The sequence below is a fragment of the Homarus americanus genome, unplaced genomic scaffold, assembly GCF_018991925.1.
Source record: "Homarus americanus isolate GMGI-L3 unplaced genomic scaffold, GMGI_Hamer_2.0 scaffold56586, whole genome shotgun sequence".
Classification (NCBI taxonomy): Eukaryota; Metazoa; Arthropoda; class Malacostraca; order Decapoda; family Nephropidae; genus Homarus; species Homarus americanus.
In genome coordinates, this window is record NW_024730562.1 from 447501 (window position 1) to 462821 (window position 15321).

A 15321-nucleotide genomic window follows, 5' to 3' on the forward strand; every position below is an offset into this window, starting at 1 on the left:
ATGGAGGTGGTGGTAGTGGTAGAGATGGGCAGGAACTTCCGTGAGAGAGAGAGAGAGAGAGAGAGAGAGAGAGAGAGAGAGAGAGAGATGATGATGATGACGAATGGCAGTAAGTAATAATAGAGTTAACAAAGGTGAAGTAGAGGTGACATTTAACCTACACACCGGGCGGCGTAGCTTGTTGTGGGTGGCGTAACTTGTTGTGGGTGGTGTAGTGGGAGTTGTAACTTGATGTGGGTGTATTAACTCACCCCCCCCCCCACACACACACCATCACTAGCATATACCTGCCCTCAACCTAAAGTATACCTGCCTGACTACCTGTAGGCCTAGGTGACTCACAAGCTAATTAGCAGGTAAACTTGGACCAGAGAACCACTTGCTTACACGGGGCCTAAATATACAATGACTGCTTTGTTCTGCACCCACGACAGTATATCTGCTGCTCACTGCTCACTGCTTCGACTTAGTCTATTGTAACGTGGATATGTGTATTTATAATTAACCTGTCTCTAAACCGCTTACCTTCTCTCTCTCTCTCTCTCTCTCTCTCTCTCTCTCTCTCTCTCTCTCTCTCTCTCTCTCTCTCTCTCTCTCTCTCTCTCTCTCTCTCTCTCTCTCTCTCTCTCTCTCTCTCTCTCTCTCTCTCTCTCTCTCTCTCTCTCTCTCTCTCTCTCTCTCTCTCTCTCTCCAGCTGATGTGAGTGAAAGAAAGGAGAATCAGATAGAACATGACTTCCTCTCCTCCCCCCTCCTCCCCCCTCCTCTCCCCCCTCCTCCTCCCCCTCCTCTTCCCCCCTCCTCCTCCCCCCTCCTCTTCCCCTGCTTGTCTATTCACAGGTTTTCTGGTTGTGTTTGTTTTGGGTGGTGTGTGTGTGTGTGTGTGTGTGTCCCCTCCTCCCTCCCTCCATCCATCCTTCCCTCCCTCCACCTTCTCCCCCTCCCTCCACCATCATACTACTCGACCTGTCCCTCCACCTTGTATTAAATCTCTCCTATGGGTAATCCAACTCCCTGCCTCCCCTCTTGTTTACCTTCTGCTTCTCTTGTGTATTTCCCCTTTGTCGTTCTCCCCTCTTTTAGTTTTTCCGCCCTACAGTGTTAATAGTGTCTGCTCTCGTGCGGGCGTGGACGGCTGGGTGGGGGGTTGGAGGCTGTGGAAGGGGTTGGAGGGGTTTTGGAGGGGGTTGGAGGCGTTTTGGAGGGGGTGGAGGGTTTTGGGGAGGAGGTTTTGGAGGGGGTTGGAGGCGTTTTGGAGAGGGTTGGGGGCGTTTTGGAGAGGGTTGGTGGGGTTTTGGAGGGGGTTGGAGGCTGTGGAAGGAATGGATGGTTGAGGAGGGCCTGGGAATTGGATGGAGGAGTTGGAGACTGTGGAGGAGTTGAAGGCTATGGTGGGCCTTGTGGAGGGTCTGGGAGGTGGATGGAGTGGCTGGATGCTGTGGGGAGGGTGGAGGGGCCTTGGAGGATTGAGGAGGGCCTTGGAGGCTTTCGAGGGACGCAGAGGTCATGTACGGGCTACGAGGTGGATGGAGGAGTTGAAGTTGAAAGTTCTGGAGGGCCATGGTGAGGTTGGAGGGTTGTGGAGGGTGTTGACGTGTGTACAGGTGTTGAACTGGGGTCTCTCTCTCTCTCTCTCTCTCTCTCTCTCTCTCTCTCTCTCTCTCTCTCTCTCTCTCTCTCTCTCTCTCTCTCTCTCTCTCTCTCTGTCTCTGTCTCTGTCTCTCTCTCTCTCTCTCTCTCTCTCTCTGTCTCTGTCTCTGTCTCTGTCTCTGTCTCTGTCTCTCTCTCTCTCTCTCTCTCTCTCTCTCTCTCTCTCTCTCTCTCTCTCTCTCTCTCTCTCTCTCTCTCTTTTATTCCATGTGTGTTGAATATTTCAGTAGTATAGTTGCAATAAACTCGCACCTTTCTGTATACCTGTGACTGTATATCACTCTGTATACCTGTGACTGTATATCACTCTGTATACCTGTGACTGTATATCACTCTGTATACCTGTGACTGTATATCACTGTGTATACCTGTGACTGTATATCACTCTGTATACCTGTGACTGTATATCACTGTGTATACCTGTGACTGTATATCACTGTGTATGACTGTGACTGTATATCACTGTGTATACCTGTGACTGTATATCACTGTGTATACCTGTGACTGTTTGGCTACTTATGACTGTGTGACATTATAACCTAACCTAACCTAACCTCACCTAAACACCTTGTGACCTTTTTAGTGACTCATAACCCCCCATATGACCTCAGAATGACCCCAAATGAGCGTCCATTAGCTTCTGGGGTGCGGTAATCACCCTGGCTACAGTTAACTCCAGGGGTCCTCTTTGGCTCCACTGTCCCCCCTCTATCCCCTCCTCCCACCCCCCTCCTTCCACCCCCTTCCTTCCACCCCACCTCCTTCCCCCTCCTCCCACCTCCCCTCCTTCTGTCTGATTGGTGTGGAGGGGGAAGTTAGATCTAGGAGGGGGGGGGGCGTATAATAAATGGATCTAATACGCAATGTTATATATGTGTGTGTGTGTGTGTGTGTGTGTGTGTGTGTGTGTAACATTAACACACACATATAAACAAACACAACTCTCTCTCTCTCTCTCTCTCTCTCTCTCTCACCATCCCTACACAATACCTCAGTGTACAATATGTCCTGTGTCAACTCGGTCCGTTCTTCATTATCTCACTATCTTGTTCACTATCACCTAAGTTTCTCACCTAAACTATCAAAATAATAAAAAAATATAAAAATAAAATAATCTAGAATAAGGCCAAATTAAAATTAAATAAATGAGATTCTCTTTAACATGACCTTATAAAATTTCTAAATACGGATGATGATAACACAGTGGTACAAGTCACCCGCCACGACTAAGGGATTCGAACACACGACTTGGGATTTCACGTGATCCTCTTCCATGACGTTTGTTCGAATCCCTAAGTGTGTGGTTTTGGCTTTGAACACATGTATAATTTATACATGGGTGAGGCGTATCTTAATGTATGTATAATAAATGTGTATGCATATGCATTTTATATGTATTTCTTGGTACTGTATATAGTAAATCATTAACCAATGTGTTGGACTTTTAACATGTGTGTGTTAATTTATATCTAATGTATGAAGCTAGGAGTGGTGGTACTGTCCATAGCTAGGAGTGGTGGTACTTTCCATAGCTAGGAGTGGTGGTACTTTCCATAGCTAGGAGTGGTGGTACTTTCTATAGCTAGGAGTGGTGGTACTTTCCATAGCTAGGAGTGGTGGTACTTTCCATATAGCATAGCTAGGAGTGGTGGTACTTTCCATAGCTAGGGTGGTGGTACTTTCCATAGCTAGGGTGGTGGTGCTTTCCATAGCTAGGGTGGTGGTACTTTCCATAGCTAGGAGTGGTGGTACTTTCCATAGCTAGGGTGGTGGTGCTTTTCCATAGCTAGGGTGGTGGTACTCCATAGCTAGGAGTGGTGGTGCTTTCCATAGCTAGGGTGGTGGTGCTTTCCAGTGGTGGCTTTCCATAGCTGGGAGTGGTACCTTCCATAGCTAGGGTGGTGGTACTTTCCCAGGTGGTGGTGCTTTCCATAGCTAGGGGTGGTGGTACTTTCCATAGCTAGGAGTGTGGTACTACTGCATAGCTAGGGGGTGGTACTTTCTATAGCTAGGGTGGTGGTACTTTCTATAGCTGGGTGGTGGTACTTTCCAGCTCAAAGTGGGTGGTACTTTCTATAGCCAGGGTGGTGGTACTTTCCATAGCAGCTAGGGTGGTGGGTACTCCATAGCTAGGGTGGTGGTACTTTCCATAGCTAGGGTGGTGGTACTTTCCATAGCTAGGAGTGGTGGTTGCTTTCCATAGCAGCTAGGGGTGGTGGTACTTTCCATAGCTAGGGTGGTGGTACTTTCCAGGTGGTGGTACTTTCCATGGCTGGGTGGTGCTTTCCATAGCTGGGTGGTGGTACTTTCCATAGCTGGGGTGGGGTGGTTTTTATATAGCTAGGAGTGGTGGTACTTTCCATAGCTAGGAGTGGTGGTACTTTCTATAGCTAGGAGTGGTGGTACTTTCTATAGCTAGGAGTGGTGGTACTTTCCATAGCTAGGAGTGGTGGTACTTTCCATAGCTAGGAGTGGTGGTACTTTCCATAGCTAGGAGTGGTGGTACTTTCCATAGCTAGGAGTGGTGGTACTTTCCATAGCTAGGTGTGGTGATACTTAGCTAGGTGTGGTGGTACTTTCCCTAGCTAGGATTGGTGGTCTTAGCTAGTAGTGGCGGTACTTCCTAGCTAGGAGTGGTGGTACTTTCCCTAGGTAGCAGTGGTGGTACTTAGCTAGGAGTGGTGACACTTTCCTTACTTAGGAGTGGTGGTATTTTTCCAAGCTAGGAGTAGTGGTACTTCCTTTCGCTCGGAGGGTGGTACTTTCCCTAGCTCGGGGTGATATCACTTTCCCTAGCTCAGAGTGGTGGTACTTATCTACTGTAGGAGTGGTGGTACTCTTTCCCTAGCTAGGATTGGTGGTACTTAGCTAGTAGTGGCGGTACTTCCAAGCTAGGAGTGGTGGTACTTTCCAGAGCTAGGATTGGTGGTATTTAGCTAGTAGTGGCGGTACTTCCAAGCTAGGAGTGGTGGTATTTAGCTAAGAATGGTTTGTGGTTTCTCTAGCTAAGAGTAGTGGTACTTTCCCTCGCTAGGAGTCTTGGTACTTTCCCTAGCTATGATGGAGTGGTGGTGCTTTCCCTTGCTAAGAATTGGTGCCATGCCTAGGAAGGAAAGTAAATTGACCTCTCCTTAACTAGATCACCCCGTTAGCCCCAGTTAGACGCTAGTGCCATTATTACCTAGATAGTGGGATCCCCCTTACAACTTCGATCCTCCATCATCACCCCCTAGGAAATATCACATCCCTTTTCTTAGCATCGTCGGGATAGTGACCCTCCACTACCACCCCCTAGCTAGGAGGATCACCCCTCCCCTTACTACTAGCGTCGTCAGAATAGCTCCCCCCTCCACTACCACCCCCTAGCTAGGAGGATCACCCCTCCCCTTACTACTAGCGTCGTCAGAATAGCTCCCCCCTCCACTACCACCATCACCCCACTAAGCTAACCAAAAATGAGCCACCGTTTCTTAAGCTAACTAACCAGGTCCTTCCTCTCCCCCCCTCCTGTACCGCCTGTCACTCACACACAGTCAGCGGAGGCAACTCAAGTAAGTCCTGTCTGCTTTCAACTCTTATTACCCAATGCCCTTGTGTAGTTCGCTTTAGTGTGGTGTTTTTTTCTGGTGTTTTTGTGGGAGCTTTGTTTTTTCTTCTTTAATGTGTTTGGTGTTTTATTATTGTTTCTGGCTCTTGATTTAATATCTTAATGTAGCCTGCTTTTGTTATGTATGTTTGGGTGTTTTTTTCCTGGTGTTTTTTCGATATTTTTCTGTTTTTTTTTTATTTTTTTATTTTTGTGTTTTTTCTTGTTTTATGATTTAAATGTTATCTTTACTTTCCGTTTTGAGTTTTTTCTTGTTTTATTTTGTTTTCCGTGTTTGTCTGGTGTTTTTATCCTATCTGGCTTTCACTTACTGTGTTTTTTCAATGTCCTTACTTAACGCTCTTTAGCCTTAGTGTTTTATTATCGTGGTGTTTTATTTTTGCTTTTATTTTGTTTGTTTCACGTCATGTGTTTGTCTGCCACTAATGTCCTTCTGGTCCTAAACTAACTTGATTGATTGTGTTTTTTTTCGTCTTTTTTATTATTCTGATGTTTGTTTTATGATGTGTTTTATGGGTGATTTTTTTCTTGTTTAATTTTTGTAGTTTGTGTAAATTTCTTGTTTTTTTTATCTTTTTCTTTAAATCATTGATGTTTGTGTTTTATTCTGTATGTTTTTCATTACCTAATGTTTCTCGTGTGTTTGTGTTTTGTTTGTTTTAATGTTGTTACACTTTAGACCTTGTTCCCATTATTGTGTTTTTTCTGCTTCTTTACTTTATCTTCTCTGTTTTTCCTCGTTTTTTTATTTTAATCGTTTTTTCTCGTCTTTTTGGTTTTATTTTTAATTCTGTTTTAATTCCGTTGAGTTGCAAGTTTTTTTGAGGGATGACTAATTTGTTTGTTTTTTCTTGTGTGTGTGTGTTTTATTGTTTTTTCTAAGATTTAAATACTTTATTGCTTCTCTGTCTGTATCTCGGTTGTGTGTGTGTGTTTCTCTGTTTTTTCTTTGTATTTATTGTGAGTTTAATCCTCTTTTGTTTTATTTTCTGGTGTTTTTTTTTTTAATTTTTTCTTTTTAAAAACTTCAATATCCCCTGTTGTGTTTTTCGGTGTTTTATTGTAACCTCTTTTTTAAATGTGGTTCTGTTTTATTCTTTTCTCTTTGCTGTTTTTTTTCTTCTAATCTATCTTAGTTTGTTTTATTTCCTGTTGCTTTTACTTTCATGTTTCTCTTGTGTGTTTGTTTTCCTGGTGTTTTAATGCTGGATTGTAATTCTTATGTTTTGATGTGTGTGTGTGTGTTGTGTGTTTTTTAGGGGAGTGTTTTTATGTTTGATTTTAATTATGTTTAATCTCTCTCTCTCTCTCTCTCTCTCTCTTTAGTTCCGTAGATAACTTTAATGGGTTTTTTTGTTTTTTTCGACTGTTTTATTGTTTGAAAATTTCCTGTTTGTGTTTTATTTGTCCTGCACACCGCGTAGATACTTAAAGCACACGGGTGGATGGTTGTGTTTTTTTTTTGGTGTGTATGTGTTTGTTTTGTCTCTGTCACGCCTAACTAGACTTTCAAGCACAGGTGGGATGGTGTTTTGTTGTTTGTTTTCTGTTTGTTTGTATGTATCACAACACACTTAATTTTATGCACAAATGGGATGGTGTTTTTATGTTTGTTTTTATTTTTGTTTGTTTGTTTGCATCTCAACACACAAAACCACGAAGCACAATTGGGATGGATTAATGTTTTTATTTTTTTATTTTTCGTTTTTGTACCTTGTTTTGTGGGTGTTTTTTTTGTGTGTGTGTTAGTAAATAATAAACAGCACCAAATGTACTTTATAATCACAGGTGGTTAATGAAGTTAAGGTAAGTCAATTGTGGGTTGGTCACTTGATACAGTTGATAAAAACACCATGCATGAAATTCACTTTTTATTTATTTATTTATTTATTTATTTATTTTATGCTTTTTATGTTTGTGATTTTTTGGCTTTAAAATGTAATTAATAATAATTTTAATAATTTGATATAAAAACACTAAAAGACGTTATGCATTTTGGTGAGCGATGAGACATACAAATAAGTACACCGTGTTTTAATTTGTATTAATTGTGTGTTTTTGTCTGTGTTTTATTGATTATTATTATGTAGTACATCTTCTGTTTTGGTTTCGTTTGTATTTTTATGTATATTTATGTATTTTCGTTGTGTGTTCATGTTTATTGATGTATATTACAGTATATATGTATACTCATGTATTTTCATGTATATTCCTATGTATTGATGTAGCCGAGGATGACCAGGACAGGTGAGTCATTATTAAAGTATATCTTAATTAGTTTCAGGTACATTGTATTTACTGAACGTTAATGGAAGATGAAGACCATTGACTTAAGCCACTATGTAAATAAGGAAGAACTATGTAAATAAGAAATAAGTAAATACTGACAAATAGAAAATATGGAATGAGTAAAATAAGAGTTATAATTAACTAGGGGAAATAAGTACAGATAAATGAATAAGGAAATACGAGTGGTAATTGTGTAGGGGGAAATAAGGATGTTATGAAGAGCTAATTGAGGGGTAATGGATAGAGAGGAATGATGAAATAGGGGATGACATGTGGAAGAAGATAATGGGAGGAAATTGTTGGAGGTCTCTCTCTCTCTCTCTCTCTCGTAGATGATGTAAATGTTAAATTTCTACACCTGCAACTTGTAAATTGTAAATTTGTACAGGTTAGACATGCTAGTGGTGTGTGTGTGTGGAGAGAGTGTGTGTGTGTGTGTGTGTGTGTGTGTGTGTGTGTGTGTGTGTGTGTGTGTGTGTGTGTGTGTGTGTGTGTGTGTGTGTGTGTGTGTGTGTGTGTGTGTGTGTGTGTGTGTGTGTGTGTGGAGTGAGTTAACAGGCTAAGGAGTGTAATGGCTCTTGTTTGTCTTGTATTTGCTTTTAGAATTTGTGTCAGCGACTTTCCTTTGGTGTAGGAAGTTGGACGGGCGTGCGGGCGTGGTTTTGAAGGCAGGCATTGGGTGTCACAGATGATGGTGGCGTGTGGGCGGATGTGGTGGGATTGGTGTGGCTGTGGGGATGAGAGGGTTAGAGGTATGTGGCGTGGGAGGGTGTGGTGTGAATGTGAGAGTTAGAATGAATATAGAGGTATGTGGCGTGGGGAGGCGTGGCAAGGCGTGGGAGGCTAAAATATCCTCCTCCTCCTCCAAAAAAAAAATCCCCTTTCACTTTCCCTAATACTTAAATAACTACCCTCAAACCCCAATCGTCCCCCCTCCCCCCTAAAAAAATCCACCTTAAACTCCTATCCATTTTAAACCTAACAATTGTATTCTACATACTGTACTGTATACCTTTCTACACCTGCCCCCCTAACACCCTCCCTCCTAACACCCCCTCCCCCAACACCCTCCCCCTAACACCCTCCTAACACCCTCCCTCCTAACACCCCTCTCCTCCCAACACCCCTCCCTCCTAATAATACTCCCCCTCCTCCTAACACCCCCTCCCTCCTAACACCCCTCCCCCTCCCAACACCCTCCTCCCAACACCCCCTCCCCCTCCTAACACCCTCTTTCCACAAAACATATCGTGACCTCCTCCACTAGAACACTTCTTGGCGAACCCCTTCTCCTTCCTTCCTTCCCTCCTCCTTTCCCTCCCACCAGCACAGACCCTCTCCTCCTACATTCCCGCAGAGATCACCTTTCCTTCCCTCCACCCCCACAGAGTACAAAGTCAGAAACTATCCTCTCCTCCTCCTCCCTCCTCAATTTCTCTCTCTCACCCTCCTCACCTCCCTCACCCCCAGAAAAAACCCTACTCGAACCCTTTTAAGGTTGGGGTAAAAGTTTATATAGAACTTTCTGAACCATTTATTCTGAGTGGCCGGTAGAACACTCGCTCCGGCAACTGAGAGAAAAAAGACAAAACTACGCCGCTGTATCTGTGTTTAATATCCATACAGGAGACGAACGTGGAAACGAGAGAGAGAGAGAGAGAGAGAGAGAGAGAGAGAGAGAGAGAGAGAGAGAGAGAGAGAGAGAGAGAGAGAGAGAGAGAGAGAGAGAGAGACACCCTCACCCCAAGCGTGAGTTATTCGAGGGGGGGTAAATATAATAAGGTAATTATTTATCATCGAAACTAAAATTACCTTCCGTTGCTAAAACCACCGCAGATAATTACTGCCTTACCTAATTACTCTCGCCCCTCCCTCCCACCCATCCACTTTTTCTCTTCCCTTTTCCCTCTTTCTTTTCTTCCCCTCCTTTCTCCCTCCTCCCTCCCCTCTTCCCTCGCGCCCTCCTCCTTTCACCTGGCTCCTTTCCTCCCTCTTCCCTAACTTACTTAAATGTTTTATAAATCTGTCTCCACCTGTCTCCACCCCGTGTACACCTGGCCCTCCACCCCAGGTACACCTGTCTCCACCTGTCTCACCCTGTGCACACCCATCTCCACCTGTACACACCTGTCTCCACCTGTCTCCACCTGTGTACACCCGTCTCCACTGCCGTCGGAGCTACACAACAGTCCTGGCGCAGTGGTAGAGCAGCAGCACAGCCAACACACACACACACACACACACACACACACACACACACACACACACACTCACCCACCCTCCCACACAGGTACAGACAGACGTTCACAAAGCTTGAGACGAACTGCTTCAATGCTTTATTTAATTTCAGGCCCGGCTGTAAGGACCATTGTTTAGTGCTTGATCCTGCACCCGGAAACTGTGGCTAGGGTCCTGGGTGGGGGAGGGGGGGAGAGGAAGGAGGTGGAGGGGGAAGAGGGAGAAAGAGAAAGGAGGTGGAGGGGGGAAGAGAAGAGGGGGGAGGAGTATTAGTAGGGTAGAGGAAAGTAAGAGGGGGGGGGATGGAGGGGAAAGGAGAAGGGAGCAGGGAAGGAGAGGGAGGGTAGAGGGGGAGAATTGGAGGAATAGGGTGAAAAGGGAAGGGGGATGAGAAAGAGGAGGAGAAAGACTGTTGGAGAGAGAGAGAGAGAGAGAGAGGGTGAAAGAGTAGGAAGAGGGTATGGGAGATGTAAGAGACAGGAGGCAAAATGGCGAAGTAGGAGGATGTGAGAGGGTCAAGGAGGAAAGGGAGTTTAGTGGGGAATGGAAAGGAAGAAGTAGTAAATGGGGAGATAGAGAAGGACGATAGGGGAGAGAGAGAGAGAGAGATGGAAGGGAATGAGGAAATGGAGAAGAAATTGAAAGAGAAGGAGGTATTAAAACAGTATAAAACAAATAAATTATGGGGAGGAACCAATGTTGTTAAACCTCTTCATGGGGGAGATGACTTATGGAGGGTTGTTGACGCCTTTGGGTGGGGGAGGGATAATGGGGGTGGTCTTCATCGTGTAACATTGCCAATCTTCCACCGAGTCCACGGGAGAAATACTCGACTCACAGCACATAATCCATCCCCATAATACATAATCCATCCCCATAATACATAATCCATCCCCATAATACATAACCCATCCCCATAATACATAACCCATCCCCATAATACATAATCCATCCCCATAATACATAATCCATCCCCATAATACATAATCCATCCCCATAATACATAATCCATCCCCATAATACATAACCCATCCCCATAATACATAACCCATCCTCATAACACATAACCCATCCCCATAATATATAACCCATCCTCATAACACATAACCCATCCCCATAACACACAACCCACCCCCATAACCAATTATGACCCATCCTCAACCCAACCCCATAACCAACCCCCCATAACCATCCCCCCATAACCCATCCCCCACTTTCTCTAGGACCTCATTAATGGTGGATTAAACTCCCATTGATTATTTGGCTGTAACCATATTTACTGTGGCAATTAAAGCAGTGGGCTCGTTAGTATAATGTTAATGACTCCGTAGGCCGCTAATGAGGGAGCCGTGGCCCTCAGGTAGTTGGTTTGGCACCGCCCCTCTCAGTGCCATCATTCTCCTCATTCTTTTTTTAACACGGTACAGTTTATGGGGTTACTGGCACTGTTTATGGGGTAGCTGGCACTGCTTATGGGGGTAGCTGGCACTGTTTATGGGGGTAGCTGGCATTCCCACAGAACCACTACCACACCACCCATGACCACACTGCCACACCATCGCATTACCACACTACCACAACACTTCCACCACACCACCACCACCACACTACCCCACCACCACCACCATCACCACCACACTACCACACCATCACCCCCACTACCACACCACCATCACACTACCACACCACCACCACACTACACATTCACCACCACACCAGCCACTCAACAAGCGGATGTCTCCAGAATACATATAATTTGCATATTGGAGGTTTGAGACTACTAGCTTCTGGCACACAGCTTATCCTCTAAACTGTTATTGTGGGTCCAAGGGTCATGTAGGGGTGGTGGTGGGGTCTGTACATGTAGGGTGGGGTGGTGGGTCCGTGGTCAGGGTGTGGGTAGGGTCCGTGGTCATGTAGGGGTGGGTGGTGGGTCCGTGGTCATGTCGGGTGGGTGGTGGGTCCGTGGTCATGTCGGGTGGGTGGTGGGTCCGGTCCATGTAGGGGTGGGTGGTGGGTCCGTGGTCATGTAGGGAGGTGTTATGGGAAGGGGCGGTGGTAGATGGCAGGGAGATAGCTGGCGTGGCAGGGGAGAGATGGCAGGTGGCAGGGAGGGGAGAGGAGGGTGGCGGAGAGAAGGGTGGTAGATGGCAGGGGAGAGATAGCTGGCGGTGGTGGGAGAGATGGCAGGTGGCAGGGAGGGAGATAGTGGGTGGCGGGGAGGGGCGATGGCGGGTGGCGGGGAGTAAAGCTGAGGTATTTACTTGATATATAGCGGTGAGCAGCACCAGGGTGTGGAAAAATGGCGATGTAATTCAGGTCTGCCGGAGTGTACCAGCAGCGGCCTCTGACCCATGCTGACACCTGCTGACACCTGCTGACAGTGATGCTGATCCATGTTTACCCAAACTAATTCATTGATATTGACCCGCTAAGATTTTCCCCCACGTATGACTCGACCCTCCTATGAGCTGACGCCCCATGCTGACACTACTGCTGACCTCCATGACCCTTACCCTATGCTGACACTGTACTGCTGACCTCCATGACCCTTACCCTATGCTGACACTGTACTGCTGACCTCCATGACCCTTACCCTATGCTGACACTGTACTGCTGACCTCCACGACCCTTACCCTATGCTGACACTACTGCTGACCTCCATGACCCTTACCCTATGCTGACACTGTACCGCTGACCTCCATGACCCTTACCCTATGCTGACACTGTACTGCTGACCTCCATGAACCTCACCCTATGCTGAGACCGTGTTGCTGACTACGGATGAGAAGGGAAATGGGGAGTTGGGAAGGGAAGGAGATACTGCAGAAATGGGGTGGGGGAGGATGGGAGGGAATGGGGGAGAGTAGGGGTGAGAAAGGGAGGACTTGTGGATGTTTCACTGCAGAAGTTAATCTCTCTCTCTCTCTCTCTCTCTCTCTCTCTCTTTCCCCACTCTTTCTCCCCACCTTCTCTCTCCCCGCCCTCTCTCTCTCTCCCCGCCCTCTCTCTCCCCATCATAACTAGTATTAGGAGCCTGTTGATTTTGATCCCAAGGTGACTGCCTGGGGGTGGAGGAGGAGGAGGAGGAGGGGGGTGACTCAACAAAAAACGGGATAGATGGGCGATGGAAAGGGAGAACTACTCAAGATGGAAGGGGCTATGGAATGTGGAGTGTGAAGATATTGATGTGGATGGGGATGAGGAAATGTGGAGGTGGATGGGATTTGGAGGTGGAGTGGGGGGAGGAGAGGTGGAGGGCCTATATAAAGTGGAGGGAAGAGGCAAGAGAAGTGGCTATTGAAGGTGGAGAGAAAAGTGGTGAAATGAAAAGGGTTAGGCAAAGTTGATGGTGGAAGAGAAGGTATTCGAAGTGAAGAGAGAGGTACTGGAGGTGGAGGGGAAGGGAGGGAGGGTGTGGGAAGGAGAGGCTGCACAAGATGGAAAGGAAAGGGGAGGGAAGCAATACACGAGGGAGACGTAGAAGGAGGACACGAAAACAAAGACGTCTGAAAATCTTTGGACGTCACTCTCTCTCTCTCTCTCTCTCTCTCTTTTTTCTCACTAGGTTAGAGAGAGAGAAAGATGTGAATAGTTTGTGAAAGACGGGGGAAGGGGGGGTGCTCATCTCTTTCTCATTTTTTCTCTCATTATTAGTAAATATTCGAAAAAAAAATCTCTACTTAAACACAAAGCCAGCAAGACAATCAGCTGTTGGTTGTGGTCGAGGAGTGGAAGGGAAAGAAAGAACCAAGTGTTGTTTATGCAAGTAGTTCACCTGGTGGCCGCTTGGCAGGGGTGGCGCTCTGGACGTGTTATAGATGGCCCGGAATTTTTAACCTTCCAGCATTCTAGTGCCAGAAAAACCCTTGTGTTTAAAGGTGTAAAGTTGTTTTGGAAGCGGTTTTAGAAGTTTCCTCTTTTTTGTTCATTGGTGTTTGTGGTGTTTAATGTATGAAGGAGTGATATGACATGAGGTGTTGTACCGTTTTTGCCAGGTTGCGGGTTCCCAGTTGGATTTTATTTTGAAGTTTGAGAGTATTCGGAGATATACAAACATTCGTAACTAACTCTAAGCTAAAGGACAAAATTAACTTCCAATATATCATCAAAATTACACATAAGAACTCTTGTTTTAGTTAGATCCCATCCCCCCTCTTCCCCCCTCTCCCCCCCCAAAAAAAGACGAAAAAATACTAAAACCGAAATTATAGAAAAAATGCTAAAAAAAAAAAAACACCAACAATGAGAATAAATAAAAGTGAAAAAAAAATGAGAATAAAGACACAAATAAACAAGAATAAAAAAAAAGAAACAAAAACGGCTACGTCCAAAACACTAAAATGAGACCAAATAAACAAAATAAAAAAAGAGAGAAGGAATTAAGTCAATCAACACACGGAACATTGTTTACGTATCTAATCCTGAAATAATGCGACTTGAAAAAATAATTCCCTCGCATAAACAAAACACCGTCGACATTAACAACCACTCGGGGGGGGTAGAGGTCTTTATTTCTGAGTACGTATAAAACGAAAATATTTACTTGACATTTTTATACTATGCAAAATAATTAGTGAAAATGACTGACTAATAAAATTGAAGACTTAAGTGATAATGTAATTTGGCTAATTAACTAACGGTGTACATAAACAAAAGAGTGTATGGGGCGGCGCTGTACAGGGTAGTGGAGGTCGAATCCCGAATTTGATCGACTTTTGTCAGAGTACGGTATTTGGAGGCCATAGACCGATGTATAGTGTTCAGAGTCCGATATCTAGAGGCCAGAATCCGATATTTAGAGGTCATAGTCCGGTATTTAGAGGTCATAGTCCGGTATTTAGAGGTCAATGTTCTGGATGAGATCGAATATTTTGGAAGTCATAGTCCGGTAATTTGAGGTCAGAGTCCGATATTTAGAGGTCATAGTCCAGTATTTAGAGGTCATAGTCCGGTAATTTGAGGTCAGGTCCTTATCTTTTGATGTTGGTGATGTTTATAGGTCAGGTCCTTATCTTTTGATGTTGATGTTTATAGGTCAGGTCCTTATCTTTTGATGTTGGTGATGTTTATAGGTCAGGTCCTTATCTTTTGATGTTAGTGATGTTTATAGGTCAGGTCCTTATCTTTTGATGTTAGTGATGTTTATAGGTCAGGTCCTTATCTTTTGATGTTGGTGATGTTTATAGGTCAGGTCCTTATCTTTTGATGTTAGTGATGTTTATAGGTCAGGTCCTTATCTTTTGATGTTGGTGATGTTTATAGGTCAGGTCCTTATCTTTTGATGTTGGTGATGTTTATAGGTCAGGTCCTTATGTTTAGCTTCAGGTAAAGTTCAATATTGAGACCCCGTATCATCAGACGCTGGCGATGTTCTAGGGTCAGACTTTACAAGCCACGGTGGCCAGAATGAACTTAAGAGGAGCACAAGTGTTGGTCCACCTCACCCTGCTCGCTCGGGTCAGCTTTAAACCTACTAATTGTATGTTAATTTTGTGGTTAAAAAAAAAAGACGTTAAAAAATGCGTTCTCTTCCCT

The 15321-nt window shown here is 44.9% G+C and overlaps 1 protein-coding gene across 1 annotated transcript in view; it reads left to right on the top strand.

The window, feature by feature from the left end:
- Nucleotides 1–15321, top strand: part of LOC121867020 (tyrosine-protein phosphatase Lar-like) — a gene marked incomplete at its 3' end in the record, with an annotated part of 225917 nt that overhangs the window by 161836 nt on the left and 48760 nt on the right. Inside the window, 1 exon segment of the mRNA XM_042366766.1 lies at nt 5183–5200. Within this exon segment, the coding sequence (XP_042222700.1) occupies nt 5183–5200 (18 nt within the window).